The sequence below is a fragment of the Entelurus aequoreus genome, linkage group LG06, assembly GCF_033978785.1.
Source record: "Entelurus aequoreus isolate RoL-2023_Sb linkage group LG06, RoL_Eaeq_v1.1, whole genome shotgun sequence".
NCBI classification, from domain to species: domain Eukaryota; kingdom Metazoa; phylum Chordata; class Actinopteri; order Syngnathiformes; family Syngnathidae; genus Entelurus; species Entelurus aequoreus.
The window spans coordinates 39,367,125-39,389,401 of NC_084736.1; the positions used below are offsets into that span (position 1 = coordinate 39,367,125).

General features: G+C 36.3%; 1 protein-coding gene across 1 annotated transcript in view; it reads left to right on the forward strand.

Annotated features, from left to right (window-relative positions):
• The window catches only part of LOC133652217 (collagen alpha-1(XXVII) chain B-like), a 276,843-nt gene that overhangs the window by 137,688 nt on the left and 116,878 nt on the right, over positions 1–22,277 (forward strand). Inside the window, exons 13-18 of the mRNA XM_062050720.1 lie at positions 1,007–1,060; positions 5,092–5,136; positions 5,216–5,269; positions 7,745–7,789; positions 8,122–8,175; positions 8,251–8,304. Coding sequence (XP_061906704.1) covers positions 1,007–1,060; positions 5,092–5,136; positions 5,216–5,269; positions 7,745–7,789; positions 8,122–8,175; positions 8,251–8,304 — 306 coding nt within the window. The remainder of the gene's footprint in view (positions 1–1,006; positions 1,061–5,091; positions 5,137–5,215; positions 5,270–7,744; positions 7,790–8,121; positions 8,176–8,250; positions 8,305–22,277) is intronic.

Below are 22,277 nucleotides of genomic sequence, written 5' to 3' on the forward strand. Positions count from 1 at the left end.
GTTGAGAAATGTTGTTCTTAAACAATTTGCTCAGGCATTTGTTGACAAAGTGGTGACCCTCGCCCCATCCTTGTTTGTGAATGACTGAGCATTTCATGGAAGCTGCTTTTATACCCAATCACGGCAGCCACCTGTTCCCAATTAGCCTTGTTCACCTGTGGGATGTTCTAAATAAGTGTTTGATGAGCATTCCTCAACTTTCTCACTCTTTTTTGCCACTTGTGCCAGCTTTTTTGAAACATGTTGCAGGCATCACTTTCCAAATGAGCTAATATATGTGAAAAATAGCAAAGTTTTGTCTTTGCAGTCTATTCAATTGAATATAAGTTGAAAAGGATTTGCAAATCATTGTATTCTGTTTTTATTTACCTTTTACACAACGTGCCGACGTCACTGGTGTTGTAGTTTGTATATTCACTATTACAACGACACTCCTGGGTTAAAGTTTCTTAGACTCCTCTCATGAGACAAAGTCTGGCCCAGCATGTGTTGCTGATCAAACTCAGACATTTGTTGGCATTTCTGGAAAGAGGAAACATTTTCCACACTTCCTGTGGGCTTCATGTTGCACCAATTACTGCTATTGATCAGCCAAATGTTCCACATCAGATGTCTTTTTAAATGAAATGAACTTAAGTCTGTTAGGTCTTTACCCAAGATGCTGGCTGACCTTGGCGCGCGTCCTCGGGTCTTTTGTTCTACCTTCATCATTGCGAAAAAAAGCTGCAGTAAGCATTTTGTGGGCCAAGCAGCTTAATTCCACCACATGGGCCCGCTCTGGTGGTCAAATGGGCCCGTTCTGGTGGTCAAGTGCACACTATTGGAACATCTAACCAGTCTTCCAGAGAACCAAGCGAGTCAAATGGGATCTGCTGAGATTTCATTTGCAAACTTCCTAAAACTTGACAAACTACATCACACTGGAGTGAAGAAAGCAGACAATAAGAATGGAAAATAATCCAGTCAGTTCCTCTCTACTTACGTAACAACTGTGTCGTCTGCTCAGGGCTTTCCTGGAGACTTTGGAGAGAGAGGACCTCCTGGCCCGGACGGCGACCCTGTAAGTTGTCATGTGTGAGGCGAAACAATAGGACAACAGTACACACAGTACTGTAATAGTACTCAAAGTACAGTATTGGTTGTTGTGCGGCTAATATTAGCATGCTAGCATTTTTGCTGGTATAAACCCCCGTCTTGATACATGTTAGCATTTTTTTGCCAATTTTGCAGTTATACACCTCAGACTCAGTACTTGATGCATGCTAACGTTCGCATGATAGCATTTATAGTTCATTTTGCAGATATACAATGTCGAGTCATATATTTTTGTACCTGACGCATGCCGAAGTTAGCATTTCAATATACTAACATTAGCATGCTAGATTTTCTTTCAGTAAATTTAGCAGTTACACACCACCGAGTCATAGAATTTGGTACTTGACGCATTCAAGCGTTTTTAACAAATTTTGCAGATAAACAATGCCGAGTCATATATCTTGGTACTTGACACATGCTGAATTTAGCATTTCAGCATGCTTAAGTTAGCATTTCAGCATGCTAAAGTTAGCATTTCAGCATGCTAAAGTTAGCATTTCAAGATGATAACATTAGCATGCTAGTTTTTTTTTAGTTAATTTAGCAGATATACACCTCTGAGTCATAGATTTTGGTACTGGACGCATGCTAGCTTTTTTTTGCTAATTTTGCAGATATAAAATTTCGAGTCATATATTTTGGTACTTGATGCATGCGGAAGTTAGCGTTTCAACATACTAACATTAGCATGATAGCCTTTTCTTTTTGTAAATTTAGCAGTTACACACCTCCGAGTTATGGATTTTGGTACTTGACGCATGCTAGCATTTTTTGTTTTGCTAAATTTGCAGATAAACAATGCCAAGTCATATAATTTGGTACTTGACGCATGCTGAAGTTAGCATTTCAACATATTAACATTAGCATGCTAGATTTTCTTTTAGTAAATTTAGTAGTTACACACCACCGAGTCATATAATTTGGTACTTGACGCATTCAAGCGTTTTTAGCAAATTTTGCAGATAAACAATGCCGAGTCATATATTTTGGTACTTGACGCATGTTAAAGTTAGCATTTCAGCATGCTAAAGTTAGCATTTCAAGATGCTAACATTAGCATGCTAGCTTTTTAAAAATTAATTTAGCAGATATACACTTTTGAGTTCTGAGTCCTGAGTTCAATCCCGGGCTCGGGATCTTTCTGTGTGGAGTTTGCATGTTCTCCCCGTGACTGCGTGGGTTCCCTCCGGGTACTACGGCTTCCTCCCGAAAATATGCACCTGGGGATAGGTTGATTGGCAACACTAAATTGGCCCTAGTGTGTGAATGTGAGTGTGAATGTTGTCTGTCTATCTGTGTTGACCCTGTGATGAGGTGGCAACTTGTCCAGGGTGTACCCCGCCTTCCGCCCGAATGCAGCTGAGATAGGCTCCAGCACCAACCGCGACACCAAAAGGGACAAGTGGTAGAAAATGGATGGATGGACACTTTTGAGTCATAGATTTTGGTACTTGACGCATGTTAGCTTTTTTTGCTCATTTTGCAGATATACAATTCCGAGTCATATATTTTGGTACCTGATGGATGCTGAAGTTAGCAGCATTTGAACATACTAACATTAGCATGCAAGCTTTTTTTTTTTAGTAAATTTAGCAGTTACACACCTCCGAGTCATAGATGTTGGTACTTGAAGTTAGCATTTTAGCATGCTAAAGTTAGCATTTCAAGGAGTTAACATTAGCATGGTAGCTTTTTTAGAGTTAATTTAGCAGATATACACCTCCAAATCATAGATTTTTGTACTTGACAAATGCTAGCCTTTCTAGCAATTTTTGCAGATATACAATTCCGAGTCATAAATTGTGGTACCTGATGCATACTGAATTTAGCATTTCAACATACTAACATTAGCATGCGAGCTTTACACATTTCCGAGTCATTTATTTTGGTACTTGACGCATGCTGAAGTTAGCATTTCAGCATGCTAATGTTAGCAAAATGCTAACATTAGCATGCTGAAATGCTAACTTGCTAGCTTTAATTTTAGTTAATTTAACAGATATGCTGTACACCTCTGAGTCATAGATTTTGGTACTTGACGCATGCGGAAGTTAGCATTTGGGCATGGTAACATTAGCATGCTAGCTTTTTTTTAAAGTGTATTTAGCAGCTATATATACCATACTTGCCAACCCTCCCAATTTTCCCGGGAGACTCCCAAATTTCAGTGCCCCTCCCCAAAATCTCCCGGGGCAACCATTCTCCCGAATTTCTCCCGATTTCCACCCGGACAACAATATTGGGGGCATGCCTTAAAGGCAAGGCAAGGCAAGGCAACTTTATTTGTATAGCGCTTTTCATACACAAGGCAGACTCAAAGTGCTTCACAGACAACAAAGTGAAATGAAAGAAAATAAAAGCAAAATTAAAATGCAGACAATAAAAATAAAAACAGTGCAGACGTTAAAAGTTAAAAGATTAAAAGATTTAGCTGAAAGCTAAGGTGAACATAAAAGTCTTCAGTCTAGTTTTAAAAGTAGTGAGAGTTGGGGAGAGTCTGACATCTTCAGGAAGTTTATTCCAGCTATTTGTTGCATAGTGACTGAATGATGCTCTCCCTTGATTTGAGTTTACTCTTGGAACCGCTAACAGATTGGTCTCAGAAGATCTTAGTGATCTAGAGGGCGTATATAGTGGGAGCATATCAGTGATATACTTGGGCCCTAGACCATGTAGTGATTTATATGTGAGCAGGAGGATTTTGAAATCTATTCTCTGATGTACAGGGAGCCAATGTAAGGATTTAAGAATTGGTGTAATGTGCTCACATTTTTTGGTCTTTGTTAGAACTCTAGCAGCAGCGTTCTGAACAAGCTGTAGCTGCCTGACAGTTTTTTTGGGAAGACCTGCAAGGGGACCATTACAATAGTCTAGCCTACTGGTAATAAAGGCATGTACAAGTTTTTCTAAGTCTTGAGCTGACATGAGCCCTCTAAGTCTTTTTACACTGGCACTGCCTTTAGCGTCCTCTCTCACCTGAAGAGGAGACTATTATATATGTCTCTGTTATCCATAGGTTTATCTATAACCCATAAAGTAGGCAGGCACGGAGCTATTTCTCTACGTGTTTATTCCAGCCGGCACGTTAACACACTGACACACAACATCCGGATTCCCATCATGCATTGCGTCAAAACTACGGTAAGTAATAATGTCCAAAAACATAACAGAGACGAAGCAGAAGAACGAAGAAGAGACATGGTGACGTAAGTAAGAAGAAGTACGCTTGCAAGTTCCAATATGATTGGAAAAAATAATTTCAGTTCATCCAGGGCAGCTCGAAGGGGAAGGGGCAGGCTGCCTGCAAATTTTGTAGATCAGACTTCTCCATTGAACACGGTGGCCGAACGAATATACTCATTCATGAACAAATTATTATATATATATATATATATATATATATATATATATATATATATATATATATATATATATATATATATATATATATATATATATATATATATATATAAGAAATACTTCAAAATATATAAACCGCCTGCTACAAACTCCCCCCCACCCCACCTCAACCTCGCCCCCCCAACCCCGCCCACATCTCCCGAATTCGGAGGTCTCAAGGTTGGCAAGTATGATATATACACCTGGGTGTCATATATTTTGGTTAAATAATACTTTATTCATCCCACACGGGGGAATATACAGTGTTACAGCATCACAAGGCATTTGTGCGTAACTGTGCCAGTTTGCACGTGCAGTCCAAACGTGCTAATGTAACGGAGGCCAGCCAGTCTGGCTGGGCTATGTGTACCTTAGTAGACCTCACTCCTTGACAACCTCAAGAGCAGTGCTGGCTATCGGGTTGATAGTCCGGACTCTTAGCTTGGTAGCTAGCACTCCCGTCTCACATGTTGACGACCGAGGTCTGAGTCTCTGTGTCCAGAGTGCCAAGTGCTGAGTCAGCGTGCTCCAAACTGAAATGAACTGGATTAAACTTGGTCTCAGTGGGTCTAATTAATTTGCATGTTGTCTCTTAAGGGTGACCTTGGTGCTACTGGGCCATGTGGAGTCTCCGGTCTCCTTGTAAGTGGCTCTTAAGCTAATTCACTTGCTATTTATGCAGGTTTTTCTTATCTGTCCTTCCTGCCTGTGCTTGATAAAGGGCGACATGGGTCCTGCAGGTGACCTAGGCCTACCAGGACCACCAGGACTCAAGGTAAACACTCTAGGAAAAGGACTGGGGATGTTAACAGTATTGTGCTCTCAAAATCCTCACAACAATGACGTGACGAAAACTTGGTGAGTGTGTTTTTTTCTGGCGCTTTTGCGTCAGCGAGAACATTGTTTTTATGCTTGTGAATATTTTGTTGATTGAAAAAAATATTTTTTATACTTGCATATCATTTTTTTCAATTGAAGAAAATAATTTTTATACTTGCGAATATTTTTTTGCAGAAAATTGTTTTAATACTTCTGAAAAGTTTTTTTAATTCGAAGAACATTGTTTCTATACTTGAGAACATTTTTTTTCTGCAGAAATGTAGTTTTTAACTTGCAAATCTTTTTTTTACTTTACTTTTTACTAGTTGTTATCCTTGCGGATACTTTTATTTTTCTTGGAAAAATGTGTTATTATAGTTAAAAATATTTTTTTAACTGAAGAACATGGTTTTTATACTTGTGAAACGTTCTTTTAATGAAAGAACATTCTTTTTATACTTGCGAATATTTTTTTTCGTGCAAATATTTTTATTTTACTTGTATACATTTGTTTTATACTTTAAAATTGTTGTTTTAATCGAATAACATATTTTTTACATTTTTTTAATTGAAGAAAATATTTTTTATACTTGCAAATATTTTTTTTCAATTGAGGAAATTATTTTTATACTTTAGATTTTTTTTTTTCTTGTAGAAAATTGTTTTAAAACTTGCAAATATTTTAATTTTACTTGTAGAAATGTGTTTTTATACTTACATTTTTTAAATTTTTTATTGAAGAACATTGTTTTTAAACTTGCGACTCGTTTTTTTTTTGCTTGCAGAAAATTGTTTTTATACTTGCGAATATTTTTTTGGCCAGAAAATTGTTTTAATACTTCTGAAACGTTGTCTTTAATCGAAGAACGTTGTTTTATACTAGCAAATATGTTTTTATTTGAAGAAAATTGTTTTTATACTTAAGATATATTTTTTTTCTTACAGAAAATTAGCTTTAAACTTGCAAATCGTTATTTTTTACTTGTAGAAAATATTTTTTATACTTGAAAATATTTTTTTTCAATTGAGGAAATTATTTTTATACTTTAAAATACTTTTTTTTCATGTAGATAATTGGTTTTATACTTGCAAATTGTTTTTTTTTACTAGTAGAAATTTTTTTTTAAAACTTGCAAATATTTTTATTTTACTTGTAGAAATGTGTTTTTATACTTAAAAATCTTTTTTTTTTTAATTGAAGAAAATTGTTTTTAAACTTGCGACTCGTTTTTTTTGCTTGCAGAAAATTGTTTTTACACTTGCGAATATTTTTTTGGGCAGAAAATTGTTTTAATACTTCTGAAACGATTTTTTTTAATCGAAGAATATTGTTTTACACTAGCAAATATGCTTTTAATTGAAGAAAAGTATTTTTAGACTTGAGGATTTTTTTTTTCTTGCAGAAAATTAGTTGTATACTTGCAAATCGTTTTTTTTACTAGTAGAAAATTGTTTTAAAACTTGCAAATATTTTTATTTTACATTTAGAAATTTGTTTTTATACATAAACATTTTTTTTTTTATTTGAAGAACCTGCGACTCATTTTTTTGGCTTGCAGAAAATTGTTTTTATACTTGCGAATATTTTTTTGGGCATAAAAATGTTTTAATACTTCTGAAACGTTTTCTTTAATCGAAGAACATTGTTTTAAACTAGCAAATATGTTTTTAATTGAAAACAATTGTTTTTATACTTTTTTTATACTATACTTTTTTATACTATACTTGTATGCTTTTTTTTCTTGTACAAAATTAGTTTTATATTTGCAAATCGTTTTTTTACTAGTAGAAAACGGTTTTAAAACTTGCAAATATTTTTATTCTACTTGTAGAAATTAGTTTTTATACTTAAAAATATTTTTTTTAAATTGAGAAAACATTGTTTTTAATTGAAGAACATTGTTTTTATACTTGCGAATATTTTTTTTGGCAGACAATTGTTTTAATACTTCTGAAACGTTTTTTTTTTAATCTAAGTACATTGTTTTATACTTGCAAATATGTTTTTAATTGAAGAAAATAGTTATTATATTTGAGAATAATTTTTTTCTTGCAGAAAATGTGTTTTAAACTTGCAAATCATTGTTTTTACTTGTAGAAAATAGTTGTTATACTTGCAAATATTTTTTTAAAATTAAAGAACATTGTTTTCATATTTGTGAACCGTTTTGTTAATCGAAGAAAATTGTTTTTATAATTGCGAATCAGGTTTTTTTCATTTACGTATGTGTTTCTTTTAATTGCGAATTGAAAAAAAAAAAGTTTTACTTGCGAAACATTGGGCGTGAGTAAAAACATTGTTGTGTGTTTGTGAAGTTTGTCAGTAATTTTCCTCCATATGGTGCCGTGAGACTTTGACATCGTTGCATCCCTAAAAAAAAAACATGTTTTGGCCTGTTAGTTCTTAGCTATTTGTCTCTTTGCTTCCAAGGGAGTCCAGGGAAACCCCGGTGAAGCAGGACTGAAAGGTGATAAGGTGATCTGCAGACCTACTTCTCACACTAGTAGATTAAGGAATACTCTTTGGTGCAGGGACTAGACCAGAAAGTGCACTTGTAGGAGTAACCTGAGCAGTCTTTAACGTCACAACCAATATGTTGGAAAGCCATACATTGGTACTAAGACCTGCCCTTTGGCTGAAGTTCCAAAAACACAGCTGACCAATAAATATTGGCTTTGACATTTTAGATGATTTGCATGTGTTGCAGCCACAAAAGCATGTATAATGTCTCTCACTTCACTGACTTGTCTGTGTAGACATTTTTAGTGGTTCACTGTTGCCGTGTCATTTCTTTCTTGGTATCTCAGGGCGATGTCGGCTTGCCGGGAGAGCCAGGTGAGGCGGGCTTCCAAGGGGACCAGGTATGTTTGTCCAGTCGCCATCTTTGTTGTTTATCCACCTATTGACTATCAAGTTGTATTTTGCTTGTTTCACAGGGCAGTCAGGGCTCACCCGGGCCACCAGGACCTTCTGGAAACCCAGGACTTCAGGTGAGAACTAGAGCTTCTAGCAGTTTGAAGCCTCTTGAGCCAACCACAGATCAATGTTTCATCCACGGTTGGCTTGGTGGTACATGACTGATGCAACCCACCAAGATTCTGTGTAATTCCACTGACAGACGTACCAAAGTACGACTCTGAAACCTGCTGTCGTTTCCAAATCTACCAAAATGACCACCAAAAATGTGATTTATTTTTGTCTCGAAATCAGTCCGAAATGGACGCGTCGAATATTATACACGTAAAGTGGTGCTTCTCAATGATTCTGTTACCTCCTCCTCACTAGGAAGAAGTAAACATTTCGCTCCAAATAGTGTCATTTGTCCATGAAATTGTTATAAGTACGCCTCTGCAAAAATTGTATCCTTATTAACATGAAAGAAAACAAAAAAATAAATATAGATTAACATACAACAAAGAATAATTTGATAATAGATAGGCTCCAGTACCCCCCGCAACCCCAAACGGGACAAGCGGTAGAAAATGGTTGGATGCATGGATGGATGTTTATTAGTCTACTCTGTAACAAAACAAAATTCCCCCCTTATTTTAAACGATAACATTTTTTTGACGAACTTAAACCAACCAAAAACATATATGCAAGTAAAAAAAAACTGATTCGCAATTATAAAAACAATTTTCTTCAATTAACAAAACGACTCGCAAGTATAAAAACAATTTTATGCAAGTAAAAAAACGATTCACAAATACAAAAACAATGTTCTTTTTTTTTTTTTTTATATTTGCAAGTATATAAACAATTTTCTGCAAGTAAAACAATTATTCGCAGGTATAAAAACACATTTCTACAAGTAAAATACAAATATTCGCAATTATAAAAAGTAGTTTCTACAAGGAAAAAAAAACATTCACAAATTTAAAACCAATTTTCTGCAGGAAAAAAAATGATCTAGTGTAGAAACAATTTTCTTCAATTGAATTTTTTTTTTACAAGTATAAAAAATATTTTCTTCGATTAAAAGAGTTTCACAAGTAAAAAAACAAATTTCTGCAATTAAAAAAACGAGTCGCAGGTAAAAAAAAAAAAAACAGTGTTTTTGAATTTAAAAATATATTTTTAAATCTAAAAACACATTTCTACAAGAAAAAAAAATATTTGCAAGTTTTAAAACAATTTTTTGCAAGTAAAAAAAAAACATTTGCAAATATAAAAACAATTTTCTTAAAATTCTGAAAAGACACGCTCTCTTTACTTTACACCATCCATCCATCCATCTTCCTCTGCTTATCTGAGGTCGGGTCACGGGGGCAGCAGCCTAAGCAGGGAAGCCCAGACTTCCCTCTCCCCAACCACTCCGTCCAGCTCATCTGGGATCCCGAGGCGTTCCCAGGCCAGCCGGGAGACATAGTCTTCCCAACGTGTCCTGGGTCTTCCCCGTGGCCTCCTACCGGTCGGACGTGCCCTAAACACCTCCCTAGGGAGGTGTTCGGGTGGCATCCTGACCAGATGCCCGAACCACCTCATCTGGCTCCTCTCCATGTGGAGGAGCAGCGGCTTTACTTTGAGCTCCCCTCGGATGGCAGAGCTTCTCACCCTATCTCTAAGGGAGAGCCCCGCCACCCGGCGGAGGAAACTCATTTTGGCCGCTTGTACCCGTGATCTTGTCCTTTCGGTCATAACCCAAAGCTCATGACCGTAGGTGAAGATGGGAACGTAGATTGAGAGCTATGCCTTCCGGCTCAGCTCCTTCTTCCCCACAACGGATCGATACAGCGTCTGCATTACTGAAGACGCCGCACCGATCCGCCTGTCGATTTCACAATCCACTTTTCCCTCACTCGTAAACAAGACTCCGAGGTACTTGAACTCCTCCACTTGGGGCAGGGTCTCCTCCACAACCCGGATATGGCACTCCACCCTTTTCCGGGCGAGAACCATGGACTCGGATTTGGAGGTGCTGATTCTCATCCCAGTCGCTTCACACTCAGCTGCGAACCGATCCAGTGAGAGCTGAAGATTTTGGCCAGATGAAACCATCAGGACCTCATCATCTGCAAACCGGATCCCCTCAACGCCTTGACTGCGCCTAAAAATTCTGTCCATAAAAGTTATGAACAGAATCGGTGACAAAGGGCAGCCTTGGCGGAGTCCAACCCTCACTGGAAACGTGTCCGACTTACTGCCGGCAATGCGGACCAAGCTCTGACACTAATCATACAGGAAGCGGACCGACACAATCAGACAGTCCGATACCCCATACTCTCTGAGCATTCCCCACAGGACTTCCCGAGGGACACGGTCGAATGCCTTCTCCAAGTCCACAAAGCACATGTAGACTGGTTGGGCAAACTCCCATGCACCCTCAAGGACCCTGCCGAGAGTAAAGAGCTGGTCCACAGTTCCACGACCAGGACGAAAACCACACTGTTCCTCCTGAAGCCGAGGTTCGACTATCCGGCGTAGCCTCCTCTCCAGTACACCTGAACAGACCTTACTAAGGCTGTGGAGTGTGATTCCACGATAGTTAGAACACACCCTCCGGTTCCCCTTTTTAAAGAGAGGAACCACCACCCCGGTCTGCCAATCCAGAGGTACCGCCCCCGATGTCCATGCGATGTTGCAGAGTCTTGTCAACCAAGACAGCCCCACAGCATCCAGAGCCTTAAGGAACGATCTCATCCACCCCCGGGGCCTTGCCACCGATGAGCTTTCTAACTACCTCAGCAACCTCGGCCCCAGAAATAGGAGAGCCCACCGCAGATTCCCCAGGCACTGCTTCCTCATAGGAAGACGTGTTGGTGGGATTGAGGAGGTCTTCGAAGTATTCCCTCCACCGATCCACAACATCCGCAGTCGAAGTCAGCAGAACACCATCCTCACCATACACGGTGTTGATAGTGCACTGCTTCCCCTTCCTGAGGCGGCGGATGGTGGTCCAGAATCACTTCGAAGGCATCCGGAAGACGTTATCCATGGCTTCCCCGAACTCCTCCCATGTCCGAGTTTTTGCCTCTGCGACCGCTGAAGCCGCACACCGGTTGGCCTGTCGGTACCTGTCTGCTGCCTCAGGAGTCTTATGAGCCAAAAGAACCCGATAGGACTCCTTCTTCAGCTTGACGGCATCCTTCACCTCCGATGTCCACCAACGGGTTCTAGGATTACCGCCACGACAGGCACCAACTACCTTGCGGCCACAGCTCCAATCAGCCACCTCGACAATAGAGGTGCGGAACATGGTCCACTCGGACTCAATGTCCAGCACCTCCCTCGTGACATGTTCAAAGTTCTTCCGTAGGTGGGAATTGAAACTCTCTCTGACAGGAGACTCTGCCAGACGTTCCCAGCAAACCCTCACAATGCGTTCGGGCCTGCCAGGTCTGTACGGCATCCTCCCCCACCATCGCAGCCAACTCACCACCAGGTGGTGATCGGTAGAAAGCTCCGCCCCTCTCTTCACCCGAGTGTCCAAAACATGAGTCCGCAAATCCGATGACACAACCACAAAGTCGATCATGGAACTGCAGCCTAGAGTGTCCTGGTGCCAAGTGCACTTATGGACACCCTTATGCTTGAACATGGTGTTCGTTACGGACAATCTGTGACGGGCACAAAAGTCCAATAACAAAACACCACTCTGGTTCAGATCCGGGCGGCCATTCTTCCCAATCACACCTCTCCAGGTTTCACTGTCGTTGCCAACATGAGCGTTGAAGTCCCCCAGTAGAACGAGGGAATCACCCGGGGGAGCACTCTCAAGTACTCCCTCGAGTTAATCCAAAAAGGGTGGGTACTCTGAGCTGCTGTTTGGCGCGCAAGCGCAAACAACAGTCAGGACCCGTCCCCCCACCCGAAGGCGGAGGGAAGCTTCCCTCTCGTCCACTTAGTTGAACTCCAACGTGCAGGCTCTGAGCTGGGGGGAAACAAGAATTGCCACCCCAGCCCGTCGCCTCTCACTGCTGGCAACGCCAGAGTGGAAGAGAGTCCAGACCCTCTCGAGAGAACTGGTTCCAGAGCCCTTGCTGTGCGTCGAAGTGAGTCCGACTATATGTAGCCGGAACTTCTCCACCTCGCGCATTAGCTCAGGCTCCTTCCCCCCCAGCGAGGTGACGTTCCACGTCCCAAGAGCTAGCTTCTGTAGCCGAGGATCGGACCGCCAAGTGCCCTGCCTTCGGCTGCTGCCCAGCTCACATTGCACCCTACCTCTATGGCCCCTGCTATGGGTGGTGAGCCCATTGGAGGGGGGACCCACGTTGCCTCTTCGGGCTGTGCCCGGCCGGGCCCCATGGGGACAGGCCCGGCCACCAAGCGCTCGCCATCGTGCGAAGTATAAAAACAATTTTCTGCAATTAAAAAAACGAGTCGCAAGTAAAAAAACTGTGTTTTTCAATTTAAAAATATTTTTTTAAATATAAACACAAATTTCTACAAGTAAAATAAAAATATTTGCAAGTTTTAAAACAATTTTCTGCAAGTAAAAAAAAAAAGTTGCAAATATAAAAAAAAAATTACTAAAATTCTGAATAGACACGCTTTTTTTACTTTACACCAGTGTTTATCAATTATTTTCGGTTACATGCCCCGCCTCCAGGAAGAAGAAAACGTTTTTCAACCCCCCTGCTCTCTGCCACAACTATAAATAGTATTATTTGTTTATAAAATTGTTATAAGTACACCTCTGCATAACATTGTATCCTTATGAACATTAAAGGCCTACTGAAATGAATTGTTTTTTTATTTAAACGGGGATAGCATATCCATTCTATGTGTCATACTTGATCATTTCGCGATATCGCCATATTTTTGCTGAAAGGATTTAGTAGAGAACAATGACGATAAAGTTCGCAACTTTTGGTCGCTGATAAAAAAAAGCCTTGCCCCTACCGGAAGTAGCGTGACGTCACAAGCTGGAGTGCTGCTCACATTTCCCTATTGTTTACACCAGCAGCGAGAGAGATTCGGACCGAGAAAGCGACGATTACCCCATTAATTTGAGCGAGGATGAAAGATTTGTGGATGAGGAAAGTGAGAGTGAAGGACTATAGTGCAGTGCAGGACGTATCTTTTTTCGCTCTGACCGTAACTTAGGTACAAGGGTTAATTGGATTCCACACCTTGTCCTTTTTCTATTGTGGATCACGGATTTGTATTTTAAACCAACTCGGATACTATATCCTCTTGAAAATGAAAGCCGAGAACGCAAAATGGACATTCACAGTAACTTTTATCTCCACGACAATACATCGGCGAAACACTTTAGCTACAGAGCTAACGTGATAGCATCGGGCTCAAATGCAGATATAAACAAAAGAAATAAACCCCTGACTGGAAGGATAGACAGAAAATCAACAATACTAATACAACAGCATTGTTAATCTTCGCCAAGCTGGAAAGCATTAACCTTGTATTTACATGTCCAGAGTTTAATAGTATTGTTGATTTTCTGTTTATCCCTGGACATGTAAATACACGGTAAATGCTTTCCAGCTTGGCGAAGATTAACAACGCTGTTGCTAACGACGCCATTGAAGCTAACTTAGCAACGGGACCTCACAGAGCTATGATAAAAACATTAGCGCTCCACCTACGCCAGCCAGCCCTCATCTGCTCATCAACACCCGTGCTCACCCGCGTTCCAGCGATCGACGGAAGGACGAAGGACATCACCCGATCATCCGTGCGGTCGGCGGCTAGCGCGTCTGCTATCCAAGTCAAAGTCCTCCTGGTTGTGTTGCTACAGCCAGCCGCTAATACACCGATCCCACCTACAACTTTCTTCTTTGCAGTCTCCATTGTTCATTAAACAAATTGCAAAAGATTCACCAACACAGATGTCCAGAATACTGTGGAATTTTGAGATGAAAACAGAGCTTTTTTGTATCGGATTCAAAGGTGTACCAATACTTCCGTTTAACTAGTGACGTCACTCGCATACGTCATCATACAAAGACGTTTTCAACCGGAAGTTTAGCGGGAAATTAAAAATTGCACTTTATAAGTTAACCCGGCCGTATTGGCATGTGTTGCAATGTTAAGATGTCATCATTGATATATAAACTATCAGACTGCGTGGTCGGTAGTAGTGGGTTTCAGTAGGCCTTTAAAGAAAACCAAAAAATAAACATAGATCAATGTATAACAAAGAACATTTTTATTAACATTGTTTGTTTATTAGTCCCCCCTTATTTTAAACATATTTTGACGGACTTAAACCAACCAAAAACATATATGCAAGTTAAAAAAAAAAACTGATTCGCAAGTATAAAAACAATTTTCTTTGATTAACAAAACGATTCGCAAGTATAAAAACTATTTTCTGCAAGTAAAAAAACGATTCACAAAAATAAAAACAATGTTCTTTAATTTAAAAAAAATATTTGTTAGTATAAAAACTATTTTCTACAAGTAAAAAAAAAAGATTTGCAAGTATAAAACCAACTTTCTGCAATAAAAATAGTTTTATCAAGTATAAAAATGTTTTTCTTCAATTGAAAAAAAATATTTGCAAGTATAAAAAATATTTTCTTCAATATAAAAATGTTCGCAATATAAAAAACAATTTTCTTCAATTGAAAAATGTTTTTTGCAAGTATAAAAAATATTTTTTATATTTAAAAAATGATTAAATTCATTATTTTTAATAAAAAAAATCATATTCACAAGTACAAAACCAATTTTCTGCAAGAAAAAAAATATTCTCAAGTATAAAAACTATTTTCTTCAATTGAAAATATTTTTTTTGCAAGTATAAAAACTATTTCTTCAATTAAAAAAATATTGCCAAGTATAAAAACTATTTTCTTCAATTTAAATTGTTTTTTGCAAGTATAAAAAATATCTTCTTTGATTAAAAGAAAATTTCACAAGAAAAAAAATAAAATTCTGCAAGTAAAAAAACAAGGCGCAAGTATAAAAACAATGAGTTATATTAAAAAAATATTTTTTAAGTATAAAAACAAACTTCTACAAGTAAAATAAAAATATTCCCAAGCATAAAACCAATTTTCTCCAATAAAAAAAATATTTGCAAGTATTTTTCCTAAAATTCTGAAAATATGCACCATCTTTACGCTAGTGTTTATCAATTATTTCGGTTACATGGAAGAAGAAAAAATCATAGTATTATTTGTCTATGAAATTGTTATAAGTACGCCTCTGCATAACATTGTATCCTTATCAACGTTAAAGAAAACAAAAAAATAACTATAGATCAACGTATAACAAAGAATAATTGTTTGAACATTGTTTATTAGTCTACTCTGTAACAAAACAAAATTCCCACCTTATTTTAAACCATAAACATTTTTTGACGGTTTTAAACCAACCAAAAACATATACGCAAGTAAAAAAAACCTTATTCGCAAGTATAAAAATTTTTTTCTGCAAGTAAAACAATTACTCGCAAGTATAAAAACACATTTCTACAAGTAAAATAAAAATATTCGCAAGTATAAAAACAATTTTCTTCGATTAAAAAAGCCATTCACAAGTATAAAAAAATGTTTCTGCAAGTAAAACAATTATTTGCAAGTAAAAAACTAATTTGTACAAGTAAAATAAAAATATTCGCAAGTGTAAAAACTATTTTCTACAAGTCAAAAAAACACGATTTGCAAGTATAAAAACGATTTTCTTCAATTTATTTTATTTTTTTTCAAGTTTAAAAAATATTTTCTTCGATTAAAAAAATATTTGCAAGTTTAAAAAATATTTTATTCAATTAGAATTATTTGCAAGTATAAAAACAATGTTTCTCAACTAAAAAAATATTTTAAAGTATAAAAACAAATTTCTACAAGCAAAATAAAAATATTCACAAGTTTAAAACCAATTTTCTTTGACCAACAAAATGATTCAAAAATATAAAAACAATGTTCTTTAATTTTTTTTAAATATTTGCAAGTACAAAAACTATTTTCTACAAGAAAAAATACTTATTTGCAAGTTTAAAACCAATTTTCTGCAACTGAAAAAAAAGATTCTCAAGTATAAAAAATCCATCCCTCCATCCATCCATCTTCTTCCGCTTATCCCAGGTCGGGTCGCGGGGGCAGCAGCCTAAGCAGGAAAGCCCAGACTTCCCTCTCCCCAGCCAGTATAAAAAATATTTTCTTCAATTAAAAAATGTTTCTTGTTCTTTGATTAAAATCAAGTTTCACAAGTATAAAAACATGTTTCTGCAAGTAAAATAAAAATATTTGCAAGTATAACAACTATTTTCTGCAAGAAAAAAAATATCTGCAATTATAAAAACAATGTTCTTAAAATTCTGAAAAGATACACCCTATTTACTTTACACCGGTGTGTCTTAATTATTGTTGGTTACATGCCCCGCTTCCAGGGAGAAGAAAACATTTCGCGACCCCCCCTGTTCTCTGCCACAACTATAAATAGTATGATTTGTCTATGAAATTGTTATAAGTACACCTCTGCATAACATTGTATCCTTATGAACATTAAGGAAAACAAAAACAAAAAAATAGATATAGATCAACATATAACAAGGAATATTTGTATTAACATTGTTTATTAGTCTATTCCAGGGGTCACCAACCTTTTTGAAACCAAGGGCTACTTCTTGGGTACTGATTAATGCGAAGGGCTACCAGTTAGATACACACTTAAATAAATTGCCAGAAGTAGCCAATTTGCTCAATTTACCTTTAACTCTGTTATTATGAATAATTAATGATATTTATCTTTGTGGAAACACTGATCATCTTAATGATTTCTCACAATAAATATATATAGAAACAGATAAATATCAATATGCAACACTTTATTTTTATATTTTCTCTAAGTGCACATTTTTCAAATTGAACATTTTCAAATGATCACTTCTAAGACAGTCTTGTGAAATCACAATATCCCATTTTAACTAGCTAGCCACTAACATTTTTTAACAAATCATGAATTACTTTGCACCATGTTTGTACAAATAATAACTCATGTAAAATACAAAAGTAAACTCTCCAATTTTTAAATCATGTCACACTTTGAACTGGACACCAAATCTGTTATCTGTTTCTTTGTCAGTGGGAAGCCTGGCATTGCATGCTGTTAACTACCGTGTTGTACTCTGGTGTGTAACTTGACACTGCAACTCTGAGTGAGTCTTGCAGATGTGCATCAGTGAGGCGTGTTCTGTGTTTGAAAGGTTTTGTACAAAGAGTATGAATATGGGGGCCTGAAACTTCTCAACCTTGAAGCTATGTGTCTGTCTTTAAAAGCATCAATTGTTCCAAAGATGTATTTAAACATTGAGTGGTACACAAATGTCCTGTTGGACAAAAAACATGTACTGTATCAAAAGAAATTGTATCCTTTTTTACAAGTGATCCCCTCCCAGAGAGTCTGCTGGGAAACATGGCGGGGTTCATAAAGGAAACAATCCACTCATAGTGGTGTTTTCAATTTTATGTGCCAGAAAAAAGAGACAATATTTTGCAGCAGTTAATATGGATGAACTCTAATATTGTAATAGATGGAAAGCCTTTCTTTTGGAAAAATATGTTTGAAAGAGGAATCATTTTTGTCAATGATATCAATGAGAATGGTAAAATTATGAAGTATGATGAATTTAGAGCTATGTATGGTGATGCTTGCTCAAGCTTTTCATTTTATCAACTAACTGGAGTAATTGGGAAAAGATGGAAACAAATAATTAATTATGGAACTACTAAATTATTAGTTTGTAAACCTCTAATAAGAAATTCTAGTTGGCAAAAATGAACTAAAATAAATAGAAAAATATATAATTTTTATTTAATAAAGAAATCTTTGAAGGCTGCTTCTTACAACACAAATGGAAAATGGGAGGACTTTTTTGACTGCCCGTTGCCATGGGATGCCATATTCAAACTAATCTATGAAACCACTATCGATGTGCAAAATCGTTATTTTCAAATTAAAATTATTTATAACTTCTTACCCACAGGGAAAATGTTAAAATGATGGAATATGACAGAGTCAGATGATTGCCGATTTTGTTGTCAGGAACCTGAATCCACCCTGCATTTGTTTTAATATTGTCATATTGTGTCTTTGTTTTGGGTGGAAGTTGAAAAAATGTGTTTAAGGATTGGTTTGTTTATGAAGCTTAATGTGGTTTCTGTTATTTTAGGAGAGTTCATTGACAATCATGATTTAGTCAATTTAATTATAGTACTCGGTAAAATGTTTATTTTTAAGGCCAAAAACAGATATTCACTTAGTATTACTTTCTTTAAAACATTTATTCAGTATTTTCTAACTTTAGAAAGTTACATGGTTGAAAACGATAATGATGCCAAAAAAAATTAAAAAAAAAAGATGAGAAGTCCTCAAAGGCTTATTTTGAAAGTATAATTATGTTTATAGATTATATGATATCTGTTGTTGTGTTCCCTAATTTGAGTGACCTGGACATAATCTGGACTGTACATAAATGCTTATTTTGAAAATGTAATTTTGTTTATAAATTATATGCAATCTGTTGTGTTCCCTAATTTTTTTCTGTGTACATGAATGAAGGTGTGTGTTGCTGAGTCCGACTTGGACATTATCTGGACTGGGCCTGGTTTAAAAAACCCTTTAAACAAATCTAATTTCATTGACAACCTGGTCTGTTCAAGATAAGGCCCTTTTTTAAAAAATAAAATAAGATAAATTAAAAAAAAACATTTTCTTGGATAAAAAAGAAAGTAAAACAATATAAAAATAATTACATAAAAAAATAGTAATTAATGAATATGTTAGTGGACCAGCAGCCTATACAATCATGTGTGCTTCAGGGACTGTGTCCCTTGCAGATGTGTTGTCTATGTTGTGGGAACCAGAATATTGGTAGCAGAAAGAAATAACCCCTTTTGTGTGAGTGGGTGTGGATGAGTGTGCATGGGGGAGGTTGTTTGGGTTGATGCACTGATTGAAAGTGTATCTTGTGTTTTTTCTATGTAGATTTAATTTAAAAAAAAAAAAAAAAAATTTTTTTTTTTTTTTTTTTTTTTTTTTTTAAATTATTATTATTTTTATTTTTTTTAAGAACAGGCCCGTGGGCGACTCATCTGGTCCTTACGGGCGACCTGGTGCCCGCGGGCACCGCGTTGGTGACCCCTGGTCTATTCTGTAACAAAACACAATTCCCCCCTTATTTTAATTTTTTTGACGGACTTTAACCATTTGATACTGAAAAGATACACCCTCTTTAATATACCGCTCTCTGCCGCAACTATAATTAGTATTATTTGTTTATAAAATTGTTATAAGTACACCTCTGTGTAATATTGTATCCTTATTAACCAAAAATAAATAAATCAATCAAATTACTACAAAAATAACTTTATTACCATTGTTTTGTAGTTTATAACGTTAAAGATTTAAGAGAATTGAAAAAAGTAATCCTTATTTAAATCATAAAAATTAAATTACTGAAAAACTACAATAATATAAACTAAACAAATAATATTTTTTTCAATTGATCAGCAACATGAACTCAGCAGCACTATACATATAATAATTTATCTACAAAACAAAAATAAAATATAATTTGTTTTCTTTTATTAAAAGTCAGGAATAATGACTAGAGTTTTGTAGTGAGCTTTTCCAAGCATGATACTGATAAAGCATGTTCCCAAGGGTCACACACAAACTATTTGAGAAGGACTCATTTAAACCAACACACACATGCGACTTGAAAAGATACAGGAACCGACTGGCTCTCAATGATTGAGCTTATGTTAGGCCATGATCCAATATTGATATCAGATAAAGGTACGATATCAGCAACACAATATGTATCGTGTTTACTTGTGCAAAGCTGGACAGCCAGTAAACATCTACATGTCCTCCAATGAGCACATAAGGTTGTTGTTTTTTGTATTTTTGTCAAGTCATTCACTAGGAGCTAGCAGCTACACAACAGCTAAGCACACAATAGCACACAAGCTAGACATACGTAACAAATGTCCTTCATTGAACAATATTGCAGTGTAGAACAGCACATTAGTCAATATAAACACGTATCAAGTAATTATAGTTGCATATTACTTATACATACAAAGTCTCCAAGGTACTAACAAGAATCCAGTAACAAATGTGTCCGCATCATACAACTTACTGCGTACTGAGCTTAAGTTAATAAATTGTGTTTTGTTCTGTGTCACTAAAATAACTTCAATTTAAAGACAACATTAGTCGGGCTGCAGCGATTAGTCGCTATTAAAATTTGTTGCCGATAATTTTTTGTCGAACAATATTCGTGACATCATCACACGTGTTTTTCCGGGCGGACGTGGGTCACTGGCAAAAACATAGCCAGTGATGTAATGTAAAGTGTGAGGATGTTTCCTCTTATTCTTGTTAAAAACATGAATCCTTGCTCGTTTTGCAAAGCTGACCTTGTTTTTATGTCAGCACGTCTGTGATACGCCAGCATTTAAAGACATGATGTCTGACATTTGGAGAGGGACAACCTTGGTCAGAGTGTTAGCTTTCTACCGCGCTAGCTCGCTAACAAGAGTGAGACCAAGTTGTGTGAAAAATAACTTAAATTATCATTTTAGTCAAAATTAGCCAGCTAAGCTTTGTTTACATCAATTTAAGTACCCTTTAAAGCAGTGTCCATTTGCAATGTGGTAAAAAAGAGACTTTAACAAACGCAAACCGACACGTGCAAACAGACACGCATACACATTCTTGTATTTGTTACCATCTTGAGACCTCTGAAAAATGCCTACCTCTTTAGGACCACCCTTTCTAGATATATAAAGATTTGTATTTACAACATTAATAATATATACATTCTATGCAAATATAAAAAAAGATAAGCTTATAGTAATATTTTTGTTTTAACTTTTTTGTTTGTAATTGTTTTTTAATATTCATTATTTACTTCAAGTTATTACAGTATGTCTCTATATACATATTTATTTATTTTTTAAATAAAATTTGGCCAAAGGGGCGCATTTCAATTTCTACACACACTTGTTATTTCACATGTTTACCAGAGAGGGAGTACTTTTAAAACCGACACACAGTCAATTTGAAAAATCCCTCCTTTTTGGGACCACCCTCATTTCGAAAGATTATCCGATTAGACAAATAATCGTTGACTAAGCGACTATCAAAATAATTGTGAGTCTAAAGGTTAATGTGTATTAAAGTAAGGCATTTATTATCCGATTAGTCAACTAATCCTTAAGGTTAATGTGTATTAAAGTAAGGCAGTTATTATCCGATTAGTCGACTAATTGTTAAGATAGTTGTTGCATAATCGACTATCAAACGAATCGTTAGTCTTAAGGTAATGTGTATTAAAGTAAGGCATTTATTATCCGATTAGTCAACTAATCCTTAAGATAATTGTTGACTAATCAATTATCAAAAGAATCGTTAGTCTTAAGGTTAATGTGTATTAAAGTAAGGCATTTATTATCCGATTAGTCGACTAATCCGTTAAGATAGTCGTTGAATAATCGACTATCAAAATAATCGGTAGTCTTAAGGTTAATGTGTATTAAAGTAAGGCATTTATTATCAGATTAGTCGACTAATCGTTAAGATCATTGTTGACTTAGCGATTGTCAAAATAATCGTTAGTCTTAAGGTTAATGTGTATTAAAGTAAGGCTTTATTATCCGATTAGTCGACTAATTGTTAAGATAGTCGTTGCATAATCGACTATCAAAATAATCGATAGTGTTAAGGTAATGCGTATTAAAGTAAGGCATTTATTATCCGATTAGTCAACTAATCCTTAAGATAACCGTTGACTAATAGACTATTAAAATAATCGTTAGTCTTAAGGTTAATGTGTATTAATGTAAGGCATTTATTATCTGATTAGTCGACTAATCGTTAAGAGAGTCGTTGAATAATTGACTATCAAAATAATCGTCAGTCTTAAGGTTAATGTGTATTAAAATAAGGCATTTACCCAAAAATGAGCCCTGTTTAACTCCGGGTGTCCCCACAACTTGTTCACTAGCGATACGATACCTGTATATAATATCTGTAACTGATATTA